Here is a 25,151-nt window from a genome sequence, read left to right as displayed (position 1 = left end):
AATTGCTACGGTGCTAGCTCACATCTTTTTTAAAAGGTAAAACTTGTGTTTCTGAGTTGATTCGATTCGCAAGAGCTTACGTAAAGTAGTTACCACCTGCATATAGGGGTTTATGTCTCTTAGTTGATTCGATTTGCAAGAGCATGCATTTACATATGAACAATTTCTAGAGCGAGGGAAAGTATTGACAAATAAGTAGATGAAACAAGGATCGATATCGAAGTTATCATTTCACAATTGTTTGGTCTATATATACATTCAGCAAATACAACCCATCATTGAGGCAAATGTTGACAACTTTTTTTCATACTGCTGGTCAATTAGTTAATTGTCTACGGATTTTTTCGATCATAAGGAGCACACGGAATCGGCATGGGATGCTCACTCCTCCATGGCATCTCTCATGTATTAGAGGTCCGCGGACTTTTGAGCTTGAATACTCTCCATTATCTCTATATTTCACTTTTTCAACATTAAGAGAAAATCATACTTTATCAATATCTTTCAACATGATAATCATGCCTGTACGAACTAATAATAGCATGTTTCCGCCACATGATTCTTCAATTTTAAATTTGATACAAGTTCTTGAACAGACAAAAATCGATAAAAATTTTGCTTTTATTGCCAAATTAACAAGATGATCTTTTTTCATTCACGCAAAATCAATAAACGAACCATTCTTTATAAGCCTATATACATGATATATATGCCCTTATTATTGAGGTCTCTCAACCATTTCAAATCGATATGCTCAATTACATTAACAGTCCGACAAGATAACTAATTTTAAAATTTCAAAGTCTTATCTGCCGTGTTAAAGGGATTTCAAGACGACCAGACGAGACAAATTGTTTGCAAAGTATCAATTAGATTGACTAAGTGTGTATACTCAAACGCTTATCCGGTAAACAAAGTAGTACGCAGCACTGTTTGCGTTCTAAAACCCTCTGTTGTCTTTCCCAGTATCTGCGCCCATTGATTAATTCAACAGGCGCAAACTATCAGCTGGTGGAAGTACACTCTCCATAGGTTCGATAACAATGCACTACTATAGCGTGTATAGTCAATCAACAAAAGATCAACAAGAGAAGTTTACAAAGTTTGAAGGTTTATGAATAATTAAAATAGAGACTAGCACTTTTCGTGCTACATATTCTTGACCGTTGAATAGGGTCAGCAGTGCGTAACATAGCGTGATTGCACAACTATTTGCTATATAATATTTCCTTCTCATTTATTCGGTGCTTGCGAATTAGGACATATGTTCCTTGTTATGGGAGGTTTAATCCATGACATGGTCGACCCAGGTTATAGCAATACCTGAACAAAGAACTACATGTAGTTGTGCTTCTAGAACGTATCGGTTAAACAGTGCTGAAAACATTTTGTGTATTGAGACGTTTAATTTACCAAACGGAAAGCATATCGAATGTTTCGCCTTAAGGCTGATTTACCGATTTTGAATTTAAAATTCTGGCATTCAAGTCAAGAGGATACGGAAATAGTAAATGACTTGCAGTGTTTCGTTTCAAAGTTCATGAGGTTGTGTGTGAAATAGTTCTTATTGATAGCGAGAATACGGGACAGATATTCTGGGGAGATATAATAATGTGGAATTTTCGATAATAAAACATGGGATGTTTAAAGTCACGGTTTGCTTCCAACAATAACAAGGAAAAATACGTCCAGCCGGAAGAGCCAGAACTAACAGACACACAGATTGAAATTTTAGAGAAATCATGGGAATCACTTAAGCATGATATTGCAAAAGTTGGAGTTATAACTTTCATGAAGTGAGTATTGATCATATCTTTTTTTTTACTTGTACATGTATATATTATACATGTTGCATGTACATATTCGCAAAATTTTAAAATAAGTTTTAAGAGGGCTGGGTGGTTGTAGCCATTTTTAGACTACATGTATATTGATCTCCTTTATAAAGATAATACAAAAATGATGAAATTTTAAACCTAAAATGTGTAAAAGTTTACTTTGCCCTCTGCAAAGTAAAATTAATTTTACACATTTAAGTTTTAAAATTTGATAGTTGACAGCTTAAGATATCATGTAAGTAAAATTTTACTCTTGTTAGTTTTAAAATTTGATAGTAGACTGCTTAATATATCAAATATAAAAATAAGGTATATCTGATGCTTAATTCGTTGATCCTCCTCCACCCCAGCTTATTTACATGCAACAATCGCGTTTAAAAAGATACATGCAATACTTTTGAAAACAAAGACAGATATATAGAACGATGTTATTGCATTACATTTGATGTATTGTATTATCAACAAGAAATCAACTTGTTTAGCAGACCACGTTACCACATGGAAGTTTTAAACTTTTGCTCCGTTGAAAGTAGTTTGTACCTTTGACCCTGAACTTTAGTGAATTAAATTTGTTTTTTCTTCTTCCCTTTATCTCCATTTAATTTTTCACAAAGTGTTCATAATTCCTTTTACGAACTATTTCTTTGCTCTGAATATCAGGTAAATATCCACGGGGGCTTTTTATAAGTGTTCCGGTCAGTTAATTCTAATTAGTAGGGAATAGCAGTGGTATCAGTAAATCTCGATTGATAAGTAAGTCAGGCAAGGACATCCATATCCCATTGTATATGCTTCATTGACTAGATGTATGTTTAAGAAAAATTATCAAACCACAAGTAAAACAAAATATAAGAAAAAAAATCAGCGTATGAATTATTGAGATGTACATTGTACCTAATTTCTGTTGCTATGAACGTACTGTAGAAAACAAGCTTTTGAAAAAGCAGGAACTCTTGACATATGCCATGCGTTCATAACCTTTTTGTTATATAAGCCATGTACATGTTACTGTATATATTTTCTACTGCTTACATGAATCACCACGTGGGCTGTGTAATGAGAACTTTATACTTTCATAAGTTTCTTCTGTTCAGATTTTGTTTTATTATTGTATTTAAATTTCAGACATTTAATTCTTTTTATTTACAGAATATTTAAACTTCCGAAAGGTATAGAAACCTGTTGAGAAAGAATTCATTGTATTGAGTTTTCATGAAGTACATTGAGTACATGTACAATTAAAGCACAATAATTTGGTGTTAAAAGTTGATAATCTTTGCATTTGTAAATATTACTGCGTTTTAAATCGGTAATCATGAATGCTTTGAAACACTTAAAACAGTTAAATGAAATATATATTAATCTAGCATCAATAATGTTTAGCCTTTTTTAAAATCTGATATTTTCTGGAGAGGGATAAAATTCTTTAGTATATATCTGTGCTGCTGCAAAATATTTTTTTCTTATTACGAACGACTTCAGACAAAATGAATCCTGTTTTTTTTTTTAAATTCTTTTACTTTTATAAGATGCAGGTTTTATTCAGTGTCAACAACAAAACGCGAAAACCAGGTAAGTTTACCAGCCGTTCTCCTCAGCAGCCATGGCCGCTCTCGTGCAACGTACTGAGACTTGCGCTTAAAATTTAGAATAACTTGATAAAGCTAATATCGGTGTTATTTAAGAATTATATTATATAACATCACTTAAAAACGATAATTAAAACATTCCATGTGGAATTTCTTTCGTTAACATATTCAAGCTATAGGGAAAACCTAAATAGATTCCTAGATCCTGAGTTCTCATTGATTGTTCTAAAGTATATTCGATCAAAGTATAGTATACATGTAATTATGGCGGATAATTTAAAGTTGAGAAGTTCACATATACAAAAATCAACCGAAATATTGATTGTACTGTTTATTTTTGGATCGATTTATGTACACTGTATAGCTTCATTTTTGGATGTCCGGTACGTAATTAATAAAATAGCATTAACTGATACATGTAGTTTGAACCGAAATCTTTGCGGGAGAGAATCAGTGTGATCTACACCTATTACATTCACAAAACAACCAAAGGACAGCAACAATTTTTTAATTTTAAACAACACTATCTGGGGATCATGTGTGCAATGAGGGTAATGAACATACATGTAATATCGACAGCAACATTACGTACATGTATGACTTTTCAGCCAGCGACAATATGTACCGATGGACGACGATATGTGACGATAGTATGTACGGCCACAGACAAACTATGTGTTTTTCTATTGTGATGCAGACGGGGGGGGGGAGGGGCATTTTGCAAATTTAAAACATAAACATTATGAATAAAATCGAAACATAACCTACAATGATGCTTTGTGTAGAGGAGTCTTTAATTTACTTTGTCCAGTGATTTTGTTTTTTCAAAATGGTTTGAGTAAGTTGGGTCTCATTTTTTATAACGTTATTTTGTTCAAAGCTTTAACCCTGGATTAATGATAAAGACAGAAAGCGCGATTACTTTGATTCTATACTGCAACTAGAGGTACTGTGACCATGAGCTCACTAAATCGTAAATGATACCCCCCGCCTCCCATATGTGTATAAATGGCAGTGTCCATGTTTTGCTATGGGAAACCCAAAATATGTCCGATCAAAAAGTAAAATAGAAGATGCACATTGGCAATATGTGATAAAGATCCTGTGAAAGTTTCAACAAATTTCATTCAATGGTATGAGAGGAGTTGCGGGTAAGAGATGGGTACCCAAAAGCGTAACAGACGGACGGACGTACGGACGGACATCCCGATTACAGTATACCCCCTCACTTTTCAAGCGGGGGGTATAATAATATACATATTGGGAATACCTGATGATGTCGCGAAACAGGACTAAAACAGTTATTCAGGTGAGCGTTTGTGGCCTATGAGCCTCTTGTTTTTTCTTACTTTGTGATTGGAAGAGAGAGTAACCACACATTTTGCTTTAACCCCCGATTTTTAAAAGATTAGGGCATTGTATCTTCTAGGAGGTATATCGTGCACGCACACTTCGCCCCGATTTGTCTTGATAGGCATAAGCATAATGAAATATTATATAAAATATTTTCATCTAATTAAGTTGAATTTGATTTGTCGAGAAACATTAATTTGTTTCAAACAAACTTTAATTCCTTTTATTTCTGGAAGATAAAATTATGCCATGAAGTATGCATGTACTTTTTCATAAGGAAAGCTGACAATGTTTAAATCTTCAATAGACCCTCAACTATGTACAATATTTATTACATATATATATAGTACCGATGAAATGTAGGAAGATAAGCAACAGTATTCAAGCTCAAAAGTCCATATTTTAATTCAAAATTAGAACAGAGCAAACATTGACTTCCAAAACATGAGGTAAGAGGTAAGATCAGGTGCCATGGAGTAGTGAGCATCCCCTTGAGGACCTGTCAAACCTCGCCCTGTGCTCCTTGTCAAGATCGGGAAATAATGTAAAAATCCGTCAACATTTTAGTGTTTATATAATGGCCTAACAATTTGTATTAAAAACGTTTGTCAACATTTGACTTACAGAATTGTTTTTGGCTGATAAGAACATTGTATCGACCATACAACGTACAAAATTATGACTTTAAACGAGACTGCTGAATGCGAATGTTTCATACAAATATGCAATATAATAATAAACCGTAGGCACAAAATTCTGTACAAAGCTTGTCAATTTTTCTTAAAAATCTTACCCTCAAATGCATTCAATATGTAAACATCTTGAATGTGGAATTCATAATATAAATTGAAATCACATGTTGTGCATTTACATAATATATTTACATGTATGTATCCTTGCATCGACGTTTTTCTGCTAGATAGAAGAAAATGTGATGCAATTTACAAAGTACTGACTAGATCGATGCAGTGTACCGTATACATGCAATGCTGGATCTTTATTTAATGTATGCTTGATTGTATATTGTTTTACGTCCCGTTCAAGATTTTTTCACTCATACAGAGATGTTACTACAAATCAGTACAGAGCTTCAAATTTAGACCTTTACTCGGCACTCAGGGCCACTGAGCATTATTAATGTTCTGTATCGTACCATTGACTGCCATGACAGTGGACCTTGGGTTTTTTAAAAAATCTCATCCGGATGACCCACAATTTCACTTCAAAATGCCGAGCGTTTGGAGAAAAAGTAGGTCCTATATACCTAATTATTTTCGGCTTCAGTCGCAGTCGTAATTCGAATAAACGACGTCCTGAACACGGAGTGAGCGCTCTACCGACTGAACTACGTAACAGTTCGTTTAACGTTTGGATTTTTGTCCCCATTTTCGCCAAAGCGAGAGGACATTAAACCTTATGGGTCTGTCCGTCCGTCACAAAAGCTCTAGCCTTGGTCATATCTTTTGAATGAGAAGAGTTAGGACTTTCATATGCATGTATATTACCCTTGACAAGACCTTTCTAAATACACTATGATTTTTAACCCTGTGACCTATTTTAAAAAATAAAACATTTCTCGTGACCTTGACTTTGAAGTTTGACTTACTTTTAAAAAACTTAAACCTTGGTCATATAGAAGAATTACACGCTTAGTTTGGACTTTCAGTAAGGCGCAGAGGTGCCAACCCTTACGATTTTGGCGTAAGTCTTACGAAATTAGCGTCCAAAATACGCCTTACGATTTCTCTCTCAAATTTTCCGATTTAGGGTTTTCTTGATTAAAGTTTATAATACCGGAATTTTCATTAATGGCTGTCTACAGTTTCTAATATTATAATTTAATATTCATAATCCCTTGATTGATCCCAACGCTTGTTTGTATCGTCGTTTAAATTTCAGATGACCGCTCGCATTCACGTGAATGTTTTAAAGTAAACAAAATGGAAACGTGGCCTAAATTGCTCAGATTCCATGTCTATTAACAAACGATCTTCAGTGGTAGGGGGCCTAGGCGGTCCCCAGACCACGCCTTACTATTTTTCATTTCAGAATGTTGGCAGCTCTGAAGGCGTGGCATTCTCGACGTTACCTAATTAGCTTCTGAAATTTACACAGCTTCCCCTCACTGTTGAAATATACATATGATAGAAATGCGGCCGAATGTCAACTGGTGTAGTAAATAGCCAATTAAAAGTTCTCTCACGGCACAGAGGTGGGGCATAAGTCGTCTGATCGTTATCAACAACAATTTTAAGTTCCTATGTTGTTAATTTCGTAACCAATGAGAATCTACTAGTATTCGCCATTACGTAGCGCCGAGAAAGTCACGCCCTACTAAAGTCCAAAGATAGGGTAAAATACTCCTATTGTGAATGAGAAGGAATACATGTAAGGCTTTCATATTAAAACCGCGTATTAATTACCTGTTACAAGACCTTTCCAGATACACACTGATGTTTGATCATTTGACCTTGACCTTGAAGTTTGACCTTTTTTTCAAAATTGCTAATTTTTCCTTACTACTTTTGTTTTAGAAGATATAGGGCTTTCATATTTGACATGGATATTGCCTGTGACAGAATATTTCCGAGCATGCTCTGATTTCTGACCCCTTGACCTTGTCTTACACGACTGACCTTATTTAAGTCAAATTTGGTGGTAATTTTTCAATGACATATGATAGGGTGTTCATATTGGACACAATATGTCCAAAAAATGACATATCGCCCACAGATATACTGAAAGCGGGGTACCACGGTTCTTTGAATTTGCTTATTTTGATTTTTAAGAAGAGGGTCATAAGAATACTGGATGCAGACGTGGGATTGCAAGTTCGACATTTTGGCATCTTGACTGCCAGGGACAATTTCATAAAGGTATATAATTGTTATTTCCCCCATAGAAAGTCTCTTCAAAGAGCGTGGAGGAACCTTAAATTATTTTCTTGAGTAGCAGGACCTCACATGACGAAAATCCAACATTCGGTTTTCTACTTTTGCCTTTCATATTCTAGATACATAATGTAGTATTACAAGAGTAGCAGGGCCACACTTTATTAAAACATCCCAAACTTTGAGAGTCTGCTAATGACTCTCATATTCTAGGTAGTCCTTTTTGAGGCATGTCTATTTCCAAGTTACTTAATATGCTCATCCTTGACACTAATATAAACATGTAGATGTTTTATAACTTTTTTGTATTCAGATCCCTTCCCATGTGACTTAAATCTTACTTAACCACTCTCGATTTTCCCCTTGGGGTTACATTTTATGCAAAAAGTCATGTAATGCTTCGGACGCCGTATATGATCAAAGATGTATTTCTAGTGAAGTGAATCCACCTAGGACTGTTATTGTTTGATAAACTTTGATCTTGCCAATTATAATCATAATGCATGTTATTATATAAACATGCTCAACATGCTGCATGTGATCTGTATTTCGTTAAGTTGAGTCTTTGAGATCACGTTGATTGTATGAGTAAACTAATTCAAGTTTTGTGTTGTTCCATATATTACCGATTACAGTGGGAGCAGATAAACTTCAGTTGCTGTATTAACCAGTCGGTAAGGACACTAACAAGAGGCCCACGGGCCTTGTAGGTCACCTGAGTATCATTTTACAACTTTCAAACATTGAATTTAATTTGTGTTTTAAACCAAAGGCCATGAAATTCACAATTTGGAAAGAGGCACCATGATTGCTTATCATAACTATACACTTAGCATGCTTACTTTGTTACTCAATACCCAGAAAGTAACTAGTGCTAATTGTAACGGGAACCGTTACAGATGTTCCCCAAACGCTCCCCAACTCCCTTCTCGTGCCATATTCCCTGTAAGTTTCATTAAAGAAGGTAAAATCTATGCATTTAAGACGTAAACAACATTTTCCCAAAAGTATACCAAGTATTTCAAATTTAAGCAATGCAGGCGTGCGCATGTGATTGCATGAGCGTTATGACGATATCATCTTGTCTACACTATTTTACTCATTTGCACGTGCACGCACGTGCATGTTGACCATACCTTCTTGTAGGAGTCCATTATGTATGTCTATGTTCTTAATCCCATCCTGTTTGGTTCAAAAACAAGGGAGTTGTAGCCATTTAAAGTTTAAGCCAATCAGATTGCAGCGCACGTGCATGCGCGTATTTTCATGACAATTATTATACATCATATTGTAGGACATCTTAAAGTATGCTTATGTTTTAAATTTCGAAGCATTTTGTAAAAAAACAGAAAAGATATTGAGATTTTTGTTTCAGCCGATCAGAGCAAAGCGCACGTGCACGCACGTGCATGCATGTGAATGGTGACTATACCGTCTTGTAGGAGTCCTTTATGTCCATCTATGTTGTAAATCCCATGCTGTTTGATTGAAAACCAAGGGAGTTATACTCATTTAAAGTTTCAGCCAATCAGATTGCAGCGCACGCGCATGCGCGTGATTTCATGAAAAATTTTATATATCATATTGTAGTACATCCTAATGCATGTCTATGTTATAAATTTCAAAGCATTTCATCATAAAACAAAAAAGATATTGAGATTTCTGTTTCAGCCAATCAGAGCAAAGCGCACGTGCATGCGCGTGAGTTCATGCAAATTTGACCATGTCATCTTATCTACACATCTTATATATCTTTATATAATGAGTTTCAAAACATTTTATCAAAAAATATAAAAGTTACAACCATATTAAATATATCAGTCATTTTACTCATTGCACGCGCCCGCACGTGCATGCGAATGCGCGCAAAATGACCTTCGTTCGGCACATCTACACAACATGCCTACTAACCCTAAAAAGGTTTTAACTTAGTTTGGTGAACAGTTTCTGAGAACACTTCCGGACAAAAAAAGTACCGGAGAAGAAATAAGAAGAAAAAAGAATAATAATAATAATAATAATAATAATAATAAGAAACAGAGTAAAAACAATATGTTCCCCAACTTCGTTTGGGGAACATAATAAAGAGAAAATGCATTTCCGCTCTATAACCAGTTGTGCACCCCATCCCACAGGAACCACTGACCCAGGGGCCACATATTTCAAAATTTTGGAAATTTTATCATAAATTTTATTTAATCATAAATTGTTGATTAATACCAAAGTGCAGATTTTAAAGCATTAATTTATTTTCAGACTATGTACCCCCCTCCCACCTCAAAGTACCCCTGACCCAGGGGCCTGAAAATTAACCATTTTGGAAGAGGACCTTTCTTCGTCAGAAATATGTACTTAGATCATTAGCATAATACCCAGGAGCAAAGGAAAAGTTTTTCAGAAAATTCATGCATTTTCACTATATAAACATTAGAGCCCCCCCCCCCCAAACACAAGAACCCCTGACTCAGGGGCCCTGAAATTCACAAATCTCAAAGAGACATCCTTCCTCCTCAAAACTACATGTATGTACATAGTTCATTGGTTTAATACCCAGGCGCAGTAAAGAAGATTTTTTAAAGAATTTATGCATTTTCACTCTATAATCAATAGAGCCCCACCCTAACACTAGAACCCCCTATACTGAAAAGGTTCATTTTAAAGTATTAAGTCCAAGAAGGTCTATCATTGCACAGAGGAATAAACACTGTAACCTTCCATGTTGTGAGTGCTCCATGTTACATGTGTTATACAAATGAAGGATGAAGATAAGGCTTTTATTTTTTCAGTAATTGTGATGTTTTGACAAAGTTTGATTCACCTGACAGTGTATCCAAAGGTGTTGTTGGCTAGTTCGGTTTAAATTGAGAGTGGAGTTCTGGGAAAAAAATACACAAGTTTAAAAAAAATATAAGTGGTAATCAGCAAACTTGAAATAACCATAGGCTAATTCAGTATCACAGACTTTTACTATAAGCTGTTTCTTTTTTTGCATGTGACATAATAAACAAATGCTATCTCGACTTTAATGCTTGATTAGAAAACAAAAAAATATCAACTTTTCCAACATGTGCAGCATTCTAACAAAACATTGCGCCAATCTTCTCGAATGACAGTTTGAAATCAGACATCGTGTCGTCAGTCATCAAGTCCTCGGTAACAGTTCCTGTAAGAACGTAGTGAACTTCATTTATTAAATTTTTTCATGGTTTACAGTCATATAACCACAAACGACAAACCTCTTATAAAAGACAGACGGATAATTAATGTACATATATAAATCTTTAAAGTACTGAAAATAAAGGCGCATAAATAATTTTGCTGATTTTAAGTATTTTGTTTTTCTGTACTCCCTTGTTATTAACATTGAAGTTCGTAAAAAGAAGGGGTTCGTTAGATGCAATCACGCCCCTCTCTTTTAAGATTTTATTCAAACAAATTATTTTTGTTATTCTTCTGCTTACTTAATTACGAAAAAAAAAATTTCCAGATTGTAGCTGCACTTTTGAAAATACAGCCCATTTGTAACGATTTTTTGTTTATTCTTTAAAACCGAAAGTGAAGAGACATGCATCCCAATGAAAATTCTAACGGCGAATGCTTGTATGTCTTTTGACAGGTAATAATTGCTTTCCTTTATTAATCGAATTATTTGTCAAATCTTAAAGCAGAATACGAACAGTTTCTTTAAAAGAGGTAAGTTATTGACAAACAAATTGAATAAACAAGAATATCAGCAGTCTCGTTTAAAGTTATCATTTCGTAAGTCTGTGGTCGATACAATGACCTTGTCAGCAAATACAACGCATTATAAGTCAAATGCTGACTGACGTTTTTCATACTAATTGTTAGACCATTATTTAAACACTGCATTGTCGACGGATTTTCCGATTATTTCTGTTTATTTATTTTATAACAAGGGCCATGCGGTGGGTGTGACAAGTCGGCAACGGAAGCTCACTCCTTCATGGCACCGGATCCAACTTCTGTTGTTTAATTTGTAGGTGCGTGTCTACTTTGCTTCTGATTTTTATTGTTTCATGGACCTTTGGTCTCGAATACTTTTCATTATCTCCTTATTTTGATATATAGATAGGTCTAGCTTTGGCCTCGAATTCCCCATTCAAAGGGATAGAATAAAAGTTAACAATATTGATTGAAAAGCTCACTCACACGTCGACAGGATATTCTAACTTAAAGACAAACTAAATGACAATATAGTTTCGATAATTTTATTATGTTTATGTAGTTAAAATTAGATTCTACTACCGTATCACCTGCATAAATATGTTACTCATGTTTCCACCGATTCTGGACATTCTTTCAGCATAATGAATTCTTTAGTAACTAACAGGTAAAACTGAACAAATTAGTTGATGTTTCATGGCTTTAACAATTAATAATGGCCTTTTTCTGTATAAATACAACCAAAATTTATTACTGTGTCGTTTTTTGACTGCCATTGTTGGACTTTTCATCCAGAATTATTAATCATTCATAAGAGACCTCGATGGTACATGCTTCCTGATACGCATCATCATCATTGAAGAACAGTGTGAATTGTGTAATTTCAACAGAAACATGAAGTTTGTGGCTTTATTTAAAAAGAAATCCTTTGCGTTGCATTATCTTCTTGGTGAACTTTGAATTTTGATGCATTAGCTAGGGATGTATAAATTTCGATTTTTCAAGTTACCCTCAACTTTCCAAGTCCTCATGCATCAAGCACGATGAAATTACAGTGTCGACATTGTAAAAGCTATCTCGTTATATAAGAGTGTGAAATATAGCGATATTTCGCACTTAAAAAATGCATCCTATTTAGACGGATTCACTCTGCAGTTTTACGTGCATTTTATGTTAGCAACTTTACGTCACTGCGATACAGTGAAGGAAACCATACGAATTTAGGAAGGTTCAATGCGAGAACTGTTTACTTTCAAAATAATATTTGGATTATGAATTGAATTAGTTGGTTCTTGACATTTTTATGCTCTCAACCACACGGAAACTGCACATATGTTTTATGCAATTTTAAAGTCGAGTATTTATATCTTCCGACAGCTTTATACAAGATTTATTTCTTAAGTCTCAAGGATAGCTTTGAAAAATCAATTTTTTGTCTACAAGATGTCATTTATGCTTTCATGATTTACCATACGGTTAATAAAATTGTCAAAATCAAAGAATTAATGTGAAAGAGTTAACGTGTAGTTGTATTTTTTATATAAAGGCAAAAATTTGGTACATATGTTTTTCATTTTTTACTTTAATTACAAAGATCACTTTGCATAAGCCAAAGCAATATACACAGGGACAGAAGATGAAAAATGTGAACCTTATGGAAGAAAATGAAAATAATGGAGAAGAAAAACGTCATTTGATACTGTATAAATCACTTGAAAGACATGTCGCTCGGCATAAACGTAATTGAAACCCCTTCTTATCCAGTAAATAAACAGTGCAAGCGGCCAGATGTTATAAGTTCTTTTGCAATATGTTTTTACCGTGCAAGATCACTTCTGAATGAACGTGTTTGTAATAAAATGCATTGCATTGCCTCGAATAAACAATGTTTTTATCTACAATAAAGAAGTATTACGAGAAATTGTTATTGCGCTCCCATATCATAGTGTACATGTATACATCATGCTCGTTTGTGAATGCTGAATTTGCTTCCTTAAAACGTCTATTAAGAGTAGACTGCACAAGAATTTCGAATTTTATGTAAAAATTCATTTGAAATTGTCTGCCCACTTTTATTAGCACTTTGTTCTACAATGAATATACCTTACTCAAAATCTGTAACGAAATGCGTGGCAGTTACACACGTTCAGTTGAAAGGTGCGGGGCAATGGTTTGCAAATATTGTGCTTGTATTTAAAGAAAATACTTATTAGGCCATGAGAAAATACTAGGTAAGCTGGACTTGATTTGCAGACAATTAAAAGGCGATTATTAACAAAGGCCAAAAATCTATACGTCTTCCTTCTCTACAAATATTTGTATTTCATTATATGCCAGTAAACATTTTTTAGTGATAATGAATTTATTAAATACCATTCAATTAATATGATAGTATACGTTCTAAGTACGGAGCATTAGAAACAATGCAGCAAACTTCATAATCTTCAAATTTGCTTGGAATGTATAATATATTATCGGTTTGGGAAAATACCCGGTATTTTATTACATATGAGCGTGGCGCAGTGGTTAGAGAGTTTGCTCTAGAGTCGCTAAGTAAGGAGTTGATCCTTAAGAAGGGGTTTCGAATCCCACTGTGGGACGTGGAGACAGGTCCTTCGGATGAGACCGTATAAAGACCGAGGTCCTGTGTCGCAGTAGGTGCTGGCACGAAAAAGATCCCTCCCTGCTCAATGGCCCTGAGTGCCGAGTATAGGACAAAATTTGCAGCTCTCCACCGGCAAGTGGTGGCGTCTCCATATGAGTGAAAAATTCTCGAGAGGGACGTTAAACAATATACAATCAATCAACATTACAAATGATATTAACAAGATGAATAACTGAACCTTGTGTCACCTTATTACAAATTATACCAATTCTACTAATCCAAAAAATATTTGGCAATGTATTGAAGTATGTTTTTTAATACAGACTTGCAAGTCCAGACTATTCTGAAATAAATGGATGGCAAATAAAAATCTTTTCTTATAACTTAGAGGCTAAAAATAGTTATTCTGCGACTCTTCATCAGTGCAAACAAATCTTTTCATCACTTTTTTTTGTTGTAAACTTGGCCGCGTAATGTTGAAATATTGTCTGGTTATGCAAAGTAACCAAGATTTTTCCCATAATATAAAGTAACTAAAGACCTAAGCTGAAATGTCATTAAAAGCAATTTGTATAAGTCTCATCCTTGTTCCTAATAAATCTTATACCAAATCTTTCTCAAGTAACTGGCACTCATGGAAATTAAAAGAAATTCTGTATAAGCAACACAAGTCACAAAACTTGACTCAGTGAGTCAAAATGAACTAATCAGGAGGCCAACGCATTTTGCTCTTCTTTCCGGAAACAACGGTATCTTATTCCTCTATAGCAGCATGTCTGGCGCAGTTGTTCTAAAAAGCAAGTTGACAGCCTACGCGATCTTCAACACAGATAATCTTCTATGTAGGCCTGAATATGGCATATCATTTGAACAAACCTGGGGATAAAGTGTCTTTACGGTATTGCTGAGATGAAAAGAGATAGAAAGAGTGGGTTTCAGAATAGACAGTTTCAAGGAAACATGAGCCAAATATGAATAAAACGCGCTGAACGCGTTGAATTAAAAAAATAACTCCATTAAGCGGCTTGTAATGCGAGCTAAGTTTTTGGAAAAGTATGGCGTCCGGCCATTTGCTCAACACCGCGTTCAGATAAATACACTGTCGCGCTAACACACAACACGCTGTCACGAGTTCCCACAACACGCTGACGCGCTAACACACAACACGCCGTCGTTCTTTAAGATTTTAAAAACAAGAAGTGTTTGTGAAACACTGACGCCCCCGTATGGCAGCTTATTCCCCATTTTCAAAAGGTGAGTTATTTCCCCTGAAGGGAACTCTATATGCATGCGCTATAAATAAAATCACTTCCGCGGACGTTCTTGATGTAAACATGTTTATGGTGTTATGCCTCAGTCATATGGAAAAATGTTATTATGTTTGTGAATAAAAAGAAATCATAACTGATTCGTATTTTTTTAAATTGCCCACTCATAGTCTCTTTCTGGATTTGTATTAATCTGTGTAGTACTATAATAAGGTGCTGTGTGACCCCTCCCCCCTTACAAAAAAAAACGAAACAAATTACTGATAAAATGCTGATACATATTCGAATAGGCCTATTAAAAAAAAAAAAAAAAAAAAAAAAGCTAATAAGCTAATTTGCGGTAGTGGATGTTCTGCAGACGGATCATCATTATTTACAAAATGTCCGGAACAAATTTTAGTTATAAAGTTTTTACGAATTAATCTAGCCTGCTGCAGCCATATTTTCTTCACTGCATCTCTAGGAATTTTTTGGAGATTGATGACATGTCCATCTACAGTTTTACCTCCAAGATTGCTGCATATACAGCAGTAGTTCGTCTTCCGCGACCGATACCAAGAAACTGCATTTTTGCTCGATTGTATGTCATAACGTAGAACTTTTACTTACAAGAACATATTTGGTGAAAGGCCTATTTCATTTGAATTAACAGTGTTTCTAGAATTTTTTATTTGTAAAATAATTGATTCACTATAGTATTAAAACTTTGAATGGAATTCTAAATGAATAATTTAATGTCCTCATGTAACGAAGAAAGACTAATTAAAATAGCATTGACCTTAATTCGTGTTACATATGTCGTATAAAGCTAGACTGAGCTGCATTTAATCAAAGTTTTAGTGTAGGATCTAAGCATATGTACATGTATATTCCCGAGTAAAATACACATTTTGTTTAAGATCAGAGAATTGAGAGCAGAAACACGAAATTGATACAATCATTTCCTAGCGTATTTCTCGTTAATTAACGGAAAACATTCTTTTCTCAAGTGTTATTTATTCTTTTAAAATCCTTTCAGTGTAACTGCATGTATTTATTTTTATAAGTTTTTTTTTTTTTTTTTTTTTTTTTTTGCAAAGTTTGTAAAAAACAATATCACAGAGAGAGAGAGAGAGAGAGAGAGAGAGAGAGAGAGAGAGAGACTCATGTAACCCTGTGTAACTGACATACATGCATGTGCATCTGTGAAAAAATACATGTACCGTAATTTTATTGAATTCACAATTAATAATTCTAATAATTTTTAATTTTCACAACTATGGTTCATATTCAACTGTTCAACCCATTTTCATATTCGTTCTCTGTACCTGTACGCACGGGGGGGGGGGGGTCAAGTGGCTTAGCCCCACCCCCACTTTTTTCCCAATTTTACTTTTTATATTTAAAATGTTAATTTTTAGCCAAGTTGCCACCCCCCCCCCCACACACACACGCACACACAGTTAATACTACGGTAAAGTTAAAGGGAAATGTAGTATTGTATGCCAAGAAACTGGTACTGAAATAAGTAGCTTTTTCAACTTTGGGCAAGGTTTTTCTTTGCTTGTCAACTTTTCTAGGTAAGAAATAAATATTTCTTTGGCTACACCCCCCCCCCCTTTTAAAGACGATGCTACGTGCCTGGCTAATTCGTATAGCTTTCTTGAAAGGGGGGGGGGGCTAACAGACCCTTTATAAAATAATTTATAAAATAATTTATTATCTAAAAAAAATGCAAACCGTTTTCTTCTTTTAAAATTTTTAAATACAGCGTGTAAGTTGATCACTATTTTGTTGGATTATCGTATTGCGTAGTCCGCGGAAGTTAAGCTGGTGTAGAAGAGTTCCGATTTTGAGGGGAGATAACTCACTTTTGAAAATGGGGAATAGCGAGGGTTGAATTCTCTTTAACTCCTAAAGTCAAAGTCAACAATGTTGATACCCAAAGAAAGGTCTTGTCACAAGGAATTCACCTGTAAAATATGAAAGCCCTAGTTCGAACTGCTCAACAATTATGACCAAGGTTAAAGTTTTTAAAAAGTGGGTCAAACTCTTATGTCAAAGGTCAAATATTTATACCAGCTGAAAGGTTATGTCACAATAAATACAAAGGTGAAGTATGAAAGACCTAGCCCCACATGTTCAAAAGTTATGGCCAAGGTTAGTTAAAGTGTGTTATTTTTTTTTTGCAAAAGTAGGTCAAACTCCAAGGTCAAGAGGTCAATTTTGGTGGAAAGGTCTTTTCATAAGTAATACACCTGTGACATATGAAAGCCATAGTCCCATCCTCTCAATAGTTATGGGCTATGTTAAAGTTAAAGACAGACAGACAGAAAGACAGGACAAAAACAATATACCCCCGGGATCTTTCGATCATAAAACATCCATGGTATGTACATGTATGAATGATTTAAATTACCGGTATCTTAATCATTGATTCAGCGTCGTTGATGTATTGATATATTAAGTTGAAGCAGGGGAATTATAGATTTTTTTTCTCATCTTTCAGTTTTCTCATCTTTCAGTTTTTGAATTTGAATTTTGAATAATTAAAATTAAGCATTATAGGAATACTGGGAAAAAAAAGTGCGATAATAAAAGAAGACAGTTAAAGAGCGTAGGATGTCGAACCGATTGCTGGAAGACCTGGACCTAGATCATGAAACAAATTTAGACTTAAGTCAAATTTACAATTGCTTGTAAAATGTTGATTAATTATTGAATTAATCTCTAAATTTGCAGACAAGACAAGGTGACTTTTGTAAAGTAATATGGAAAATCATTTCTGTTTTGGTCTGCTTGGATAATACAGCATTTTAGTACAATAAAGATTTTGACTTAGGCTTGTATTAGGTCGTTTCATGATTCCGGGGCCTAACATCCAAAGACTACCTAGAAAATGCCACGAAAAACTCGGGTATCTCTTTTATATTAATCCTAAGAGTATTTGACAATGTGTGTATAATGAAAAAAAGTCCTTTTAAAATTTTAGTTATTTTGTAGGTAATCAGTTATACGTATGAAAATTAGCCTTTTAATGGAGGTAGCAGTTGTTTTTTTTTACCAAAACAGCTGAATAAGAAAAAAAATCAGCCTCTAATTTTTCATGAGACATGGCTATAAAAATATCTATATTTAGGTTAATGATTTTTTGTTTTACGATTTTGATTTATTATGTACATGATTATTTATTAATAACATAATTAGTATTTAAATTTAAGGAGTCATGTTTCCTGAAACATTCTATTCAAAAGCAGGACGTACAGATCAATAGACAGGGAAAGAACACTCCTCCCGACATCTTCAACCGAGTTAATTAAGGAACAAAGATAAACATTAACTTAACACTCTAGTTTAAGTCTATGCACTTAACGACACTCTAGATCTTGAAACAAAAAGATTCAACTGCGAAAAATGTCACGATTTCATTGATCTGCTATAACTGGGATTAATTTAAAAGTTTCATGACACAATCATTCAAAGGAAGCCTTAAAACCGAATGGAAACTTAATTTTAACACTTCCTTAAAGTAAATCAATGTACGAAGAGGTGGTTTCCTTGTTTTTATCCAGTAAAGTGAGTGTATTATCATGAATTAGTTATCAAAGCTGCAAGAAATGCAATCGATGTGTAGAAATAAAACAGATTTTTATTGTTTAGTGTCGTCTTTCAGCTATCACATTAGAATCCTTAATCCATTAAATGATTTTTATGTCAGTTTTGTGCAACATTTAAAGTTCCTCATGATAATTGAGGAAATGGGAGAAACAAAACTGATTTTAATTTTTATGTTTCAGCACTTTTAATTCAATATCAGATTGCACATGTACTTCTGCGCATGTATTTCTGCAGTATAAAAATATAACTTACACCATGACAAGTGCTCATTCAAAGCAACAACAAAAAAGAAAAAGAAAAAAAAACGAACATGCACATGACCGTTTCATGCCCTGCATGATTTTGAGAATGTTGATTTCTGCATTTTAATTTTTATACACGAGATTCCGGGAATGACATACAGAGTAACACATGTACACACCCTCCGATACACCCCCACATACCATCGGATACTCCCTCATATACACAAGAGGGACACCATGAGACAAAAATACTGATTTTGAATTATCGATATGAAAGATGAAGTAAATTTAGTGCATTTCTAGGTCACCTTAGTCATTATATTTTTGTACGCTGTGCGTCGAATTTTCAAGCATTTCGAAAATTTCTTAAAATCTGTTAATAATGTGTTTGTTTAACATCCCTTTAAAGAAATTTTCCTTCATATTAAGACTCCAACACTTGCTGTTTCGCGGCTGATTTTTTTTATAGGTCATCTGAGTCACTTAGGTGACCTATTGCTACATGTATCCGTTTTCGTCCTGTGTTGTGTGTTAACATTTGAACATTTTCAGCTTCTTCTCTGAAACCACTGAACCAATTTTAACCAAATTTAGTATACAGCATCTGTGGGTGAAGGGTAACAAAAATTGTGAATGTCATGGTTCCCGGCTCCCCTTGGACCTGAGGGGTGGTGCCAAAATCACTAAAATTAATGAAATCTTTAAAAATCTTCTTTACTCCTGGACATCAATCACAAACTGTTGGCATGAATGTAATGAGCATTGAGTCTTCTACCAAAATTGTGAAATTCATGGCTCCAGGGTCAGGGGTTCTAGTGCTAGGGCGGGGCTATATAGATTATATAGTGAAAATGCATTATTTCTTTGAAAATCCTCTTCTCTGCTCCTGCATGGGTATTAAATAAACTAACTTAGTATATAGTCATAATGAGCAAGAGTGCATCAACCAAATTTGTGAATTTTATGGCCCCTGTCAGGGGTTTTGCCATTTGGTGTAAGGGGTGATGCTCTATTGATTATATAGTGAAAATACATTAATTCTTTGAAAATCTTTTCCTTTGCTTCTGTGTACTATGCCAATGATCCAAGTATATATATTTATGATGAAGAAAGGTGCATCTAGCTAGCAAAATGGTTAATTTCATGCCCCCTGGGTCAGGGGTATCGGAGGAGGGGGGGGGGGGTACATATTCTGAAAATAAATTAATGCTTTGAAATCTGCACTTTGGTATTAATCAACCAATCAAGTAAATTAACTAAGTACATACATGTACATATGATAAGCAAGAGCGCCTCTTCCTAAATTGTGAATTTTATGGCCCAGGTGTTAAGGTGGGGTTCTATTGATTATATAGTGAAAACACATTAAATCTTCAAAAATCTTCTCCTCTGCTGCTGAGTATTAAATAAACTAAGGACATAGTTCTGATGAGCAAGAGTGCCTCTTCCAAAATTGTGAATTTTATGGTCCCAGGGTCAGGGGTTCTAATGTTGTGCGGGGCGCAATTGATTATATAGTGAAAATGCATTATTTCTATGAATATCTCTGCTCCTGGGTATTAAATAAACTAACTAAGTAATAGTAATGATGAGCAAGAGTGCCTCTTCCAAAATTGTGAATTTTATGGCCCCAGGGTCAGGGGTTCTGGTGTTTGGACGGGGCTCTATTGATTATATAGTGAAAATGCATTAATTCTTTGAAAATCTACTTCTCTGCTCCTGGGTATTAAATAAACTAACTTAGTATATAGTTATAATGAGCAAGAGTGCATCAACCAAATTTGTGAATTTATGGCGCCTGTCAGGGGTTTTGCCATTTGGTGTAAGGGGTGATGCTCTATTGATTATATAGTGAAAATACATTAATTCTTTGAAAATCTTTTCCTTTGCTTCTGTTTATTATGCCAATGATCTAAGTATATATATTTAAGATGAAGAAAGGTGCATCTAGCAAAATGGTTAATTTCATGCGCCCTGGGTCAGGGGTATCGGAGGAGGGGGGGGGGGTACCATAGTCTGAAAATAAATTAATGCTTTGAAATCTGCACTTTGGTATTAATCAACTATATATGGTGAAATAAAATTTATGATAAAATTTCCAAAATTTTGATATCTGTGGCCCCAGGGTCAGTGGTTCCTTTGGGGTGGGGTGCACAACTGGTTTATTCTTTGTTACACTCATCTACCTCTGGGTATTAAGTAACTGGAGAAAGCATGTTAAGTGTATAATTATGATAAGCAATGGTGCCCCTTTCTTAAATTAAATTGTGAATTTTATGGCCTCCGATTTAAAACACGAACTAAATTCAATTGTTGGGAAGTTGTTACATGGTACTCAGGGGACCTATAAGGCCCGTGGGCCTCTTGTTTCACCTATAGTCTATAGAGTTGGTACTTGGGGCCATTAAGCAGTGCTCTTTTCGTCCCAGCACCTACCGGACATCGGTTTTACGGTCTCATTCGAGGAACCGGTCTCTACACCTTATAATGGGATTTGAACCCGTGACGTTAGCAGGCTTGGGGTAATGCTAATCGTAATGGTAATGCATTACTTGAACTCGAAGTAATACTAGTAATGTGCAATGCCAAAATATTTGCTGTACACATTAGGACAACTCCTTACTCCGCAACGCTTAAGCTAACGCCCTACTTTAACTTCGTATGGGAATCACTAAAAGTTTAAACTTGGTTTAAAGATTGTGTAAGATCAACTCAATAGTGTATCGATCTAACCTTGAGGAAATGTAATTTTGGTAAGCACAACAGCACTAAAAGTAACAGAATACAATTCTTATTTAGGCTTTAATTTCTTTAAAAAGAGAATAATTGAAAGTGGTTTATGACCTCAGAGTGTCAAGACCTTGTTGCAAAGTCAAGCTTGCAATTTCAAGATCACTACTAGAAAAAGTATTGAATTTGTCTGGGTTATAGCTATCAACTGAATCTTTTAGTACAACGATTGTTTTAGACCTGGTAGCTCAAATCTTGCCGGACCTTATTGTGACAAATTCAAGGTCACACATAAAAGAAAAATTAAAAATTGATATAATGTAACATACAGTTTTTTTTGACAAGAGAATTTGTCAATAAAATATAAAGATGTTTTGGGAAAGTTCAAGGTCACATTTGCAAATTTTACAAAATCACAGCGGGGTGAATTCATTATTTTGTGATCGGACTGGCTCACAATCCTCCAGTTTTACACTTCCTGAAATCATTTACAATTTGGTACAAGTAACAGCTTTTTAAGAAGCTTGCCTGACTTAATCAATCAATATCTGCATGAGGAGTGATAAACCTTTTGTGCAATACTTTTGGGTTTAAAATATTTCCTTACTTAATATTCTGAGAACCTTGTGAAAATGAAATCTTGATTTTATCTAACTTTTAGAAGAATCATCTCTACACTGCATACTAAGGGGTTGTTATTCTGTGGGGGTTTTCTGCAAGTGGTGTGATCTGCCCTTCGATCTAAATTGATTTCGAGCTCCATTGTATATGTAACATCTATTATAAGATCTTTTACTAAATCATGCATTGTCAACATTTTAAAAGATGGATATAATTAAAAACATATTTTTTGGAGTATATTTTCTCCACTGAAGTAAACAGTAGTAATGTTTGTAATTGTTCATTAATTTTTTTTTCCTTAAAAGGGGGGGGGGGTAGTGACACTATCATATATTGAGAATGAAATACACTGTAAGTAAATTCAATACTTAGGCCTTTGTGGAAATAAAAATCCTAGATTTGCAAGTGTTTCTTATTTATTGTGTGCATCTGAACAGAGACACATAATATATCATGTTTGTGGTCCATGACTTGTTGAACTGCTTTGTTTATTATTAATGGACTAGTCCATTTATGGAATAAACCAACCATGGGATCGGGAATCAAATTAGAAAAATCCTTTCTTTAGTGTCGCATGTCCGCATACTGATATATTATACGATATGTTGTTTAAAAGAATGAGATAAAACATTAACTTTTAGAGAGAATTTCTGAAGCACTGGAAGGAGGTTTAAAGGATAAACTTTATTTAATTCCATGGAAGTTGCTAACACACCCATTCATACAATAGAACAATCCAAGGAAAAGGCGCGAAGAAAGTAGTGACATTTGGCGCGAAAAAGAGCGATTCGCCCCTTTCGTAGAATATAAATGGACTGATCCAGTAGTATAGAAATGAAGAAAAAAGGATGCACGGACATTTTGAAACGGTGAATCTCATGCAATAATCTGTTCAATGCAAAAAGGGTAAAGGAAGTAAACACTGCAGTATTTTGCATCAGTTATATTATTCTCTTTTCTGAAAACTGTTTCTTTTAAAATGCAGGTAAAGAATTCCAATGTAAATCAGCTTGTATTAAATCTAGCTATCTAGGTATGATTGCATAGTTTCGGATTATGAAAATATCAATCCTTATACAGCCTGACGCCGTGACGTCAGGCAATTATACTCAGGTGACCATTATTGTCTTTTTCCTCTTATGGTATTCCTCAGCAAGGGAGGAATACAGTGATGGGATTGTCCGTCCATCTGTCTATATACGTCCGTCCTTTACAGTTTGGGTAACCCATCTCATCCACAACTCCTTTAGTTATAAGCACGGAATGGATTTTAATGAGATTTTCATTACATGCAAGTCAAATGCTGACTGATGTTTTTCATTCTATGTTTCACACAGAATTGTTAATGGATATTTCCGTTATTTCAAGGTCATGACAAGGAGCACACGGCGGGTGGGGCCGTTCGACAGGGGATGCTCAATCTCAATGCTTGCTCTGCTCCAATTTTATATTGTTTAAAGGCAGAGATTTTTTACCGGGTGGTAAATTCCAGGTGAGGGAGGGGCTTATATTGTACAGGTGTGTAAATGCCTTGGGGGCTAGCAGTCTACCTGTAGTCATCTGTCTCCTAATCCCTATACACAGGAAGTGATTTAATACACGGTGAAATACTCAGATGTCAAACTTTACCTGTGTTGGGGATTTTGAAACAATCTTAAAATTAGTAGTAAAAAGTTTTTTTCAATTATATATTGATTTATTTTTGTTTGTATGAAAACACCCCTACTTATTTAAAAAAAATTATTATGATATCATACTATTAATTCAAATATTAAAACAAAAACTGTTTAAGATGTTGTTGTATGTGTTAATTTAAAGAAAACAACTCTTGTAACAACCAAATTAGACTAATAATTCATTCATCCCCCGGATCCCATCTATTTATTTAATGAAAGAGAGCTGTATGATCTATATTTCACAAAAAAAGTTCTGCACTGCATACATGTAGGTCTATCATGGCTTCGTCACCATGAAACATGCTAAAAAAGATTACTTGTAAATTCTTATCTGAATTAAAAGGGAAAATGTAAGTTACCCATGATTAGAAACTTTATTTTTTTTTTTAAATTTAATTACTTCACACAGTAATAACATTTCCACTTTAAAATTATACCATTTAACATATTAAAGATAAAATGGAAATTTCATATGAAAAAAAAAGTTTTATGTACCAAAGGTTAATTTTTTGTTTTAAAAATACATATCATATTATTATCCTTTCAAATACTACAGGTATATTTAATTCATAAATTATCAATCTAAAAAAAAACCAGAAGTCTCTGTCGAGACTGAAGCTCTACTGGTTTGTACTTATAGCAAAGGAAGAGAAAAGTACTTAAGCAGTTGGAAATTGAAACTTTTCAACAGCAATAAATAGAATAATGATCCTTGATTAAGTCTCTTTATGTTCTTAGTGCAGTCTACTTGCATGCCACATTTATATTATAATCAGACTAAAATTGTATTTGGAGTAGCATTTTGAAAGAATTTCACAGAAATTTCTATTTTTAGTAACCACGGCAACACCGTTCATCGAAATCAAAAACCGATACACAGAATTATGTATCTTATTGTAGTCTACTTGTGTGCCAAGTTATATTGAAATCAGACTAAAACTGTAGAAGGAGTAGCATTTTGAAAGAATTTCACAGAAATTTCTATTTTTAGTAACCACGGCAACACCGTTCATCGAAATCAAAAACTGATAAATAGAATTATGCTTCTTATTGTAGT

The 25,151-nt window shown here is 34.4% G+C and overlaps 1 protein-coding gene across 1 annotated transcript in view; it reads left to right on the top strand.

The window, feature by feature from the left end:
• Nucleotides 1-1,074: 1,074 nt before the first annotated feature.
• The window catches only part of LOC134252377 (neuroglobin-1-like), a 38,927-nt gene continuing 14,850 nt past the window's right edge, over nt 1,075-25,151 (top strand). Inside the window, exon 1 of the mRNA XM_062734842.1 lies at nt 1,075-1,796. Coding sequence (XP_062590826.1) covers nt 1,636-1,796 — 161 coding nt within the window. The 5' untranslated portion in view covers nt 1,075-1,635. The remainder of the gene's footprint in view (nt 1,797-25,151) is intronic.

Source organism: Saccostrea cucullata, unplaced genomic scaffold (genome assembly GCF_032062105.1).
Source record: "Saccostrea cucullata isolate Sc308-1 unplaced genomic scaffold, CSIRO_AGI_Scuc_v1 ctg69, whole genome shotgun sequence".
Taxonomy (NCBI): Eukaryota; Metazoa; Mollusca; class Bivalvia; order Ostreida; family Ostreidae; genus Saccostrea; species Saccostrea cuccullata.
Note: the sequence above shows the minus strand (reverse complement) of the source record. Positions and strands in the feature narration are given on the sequence as shown.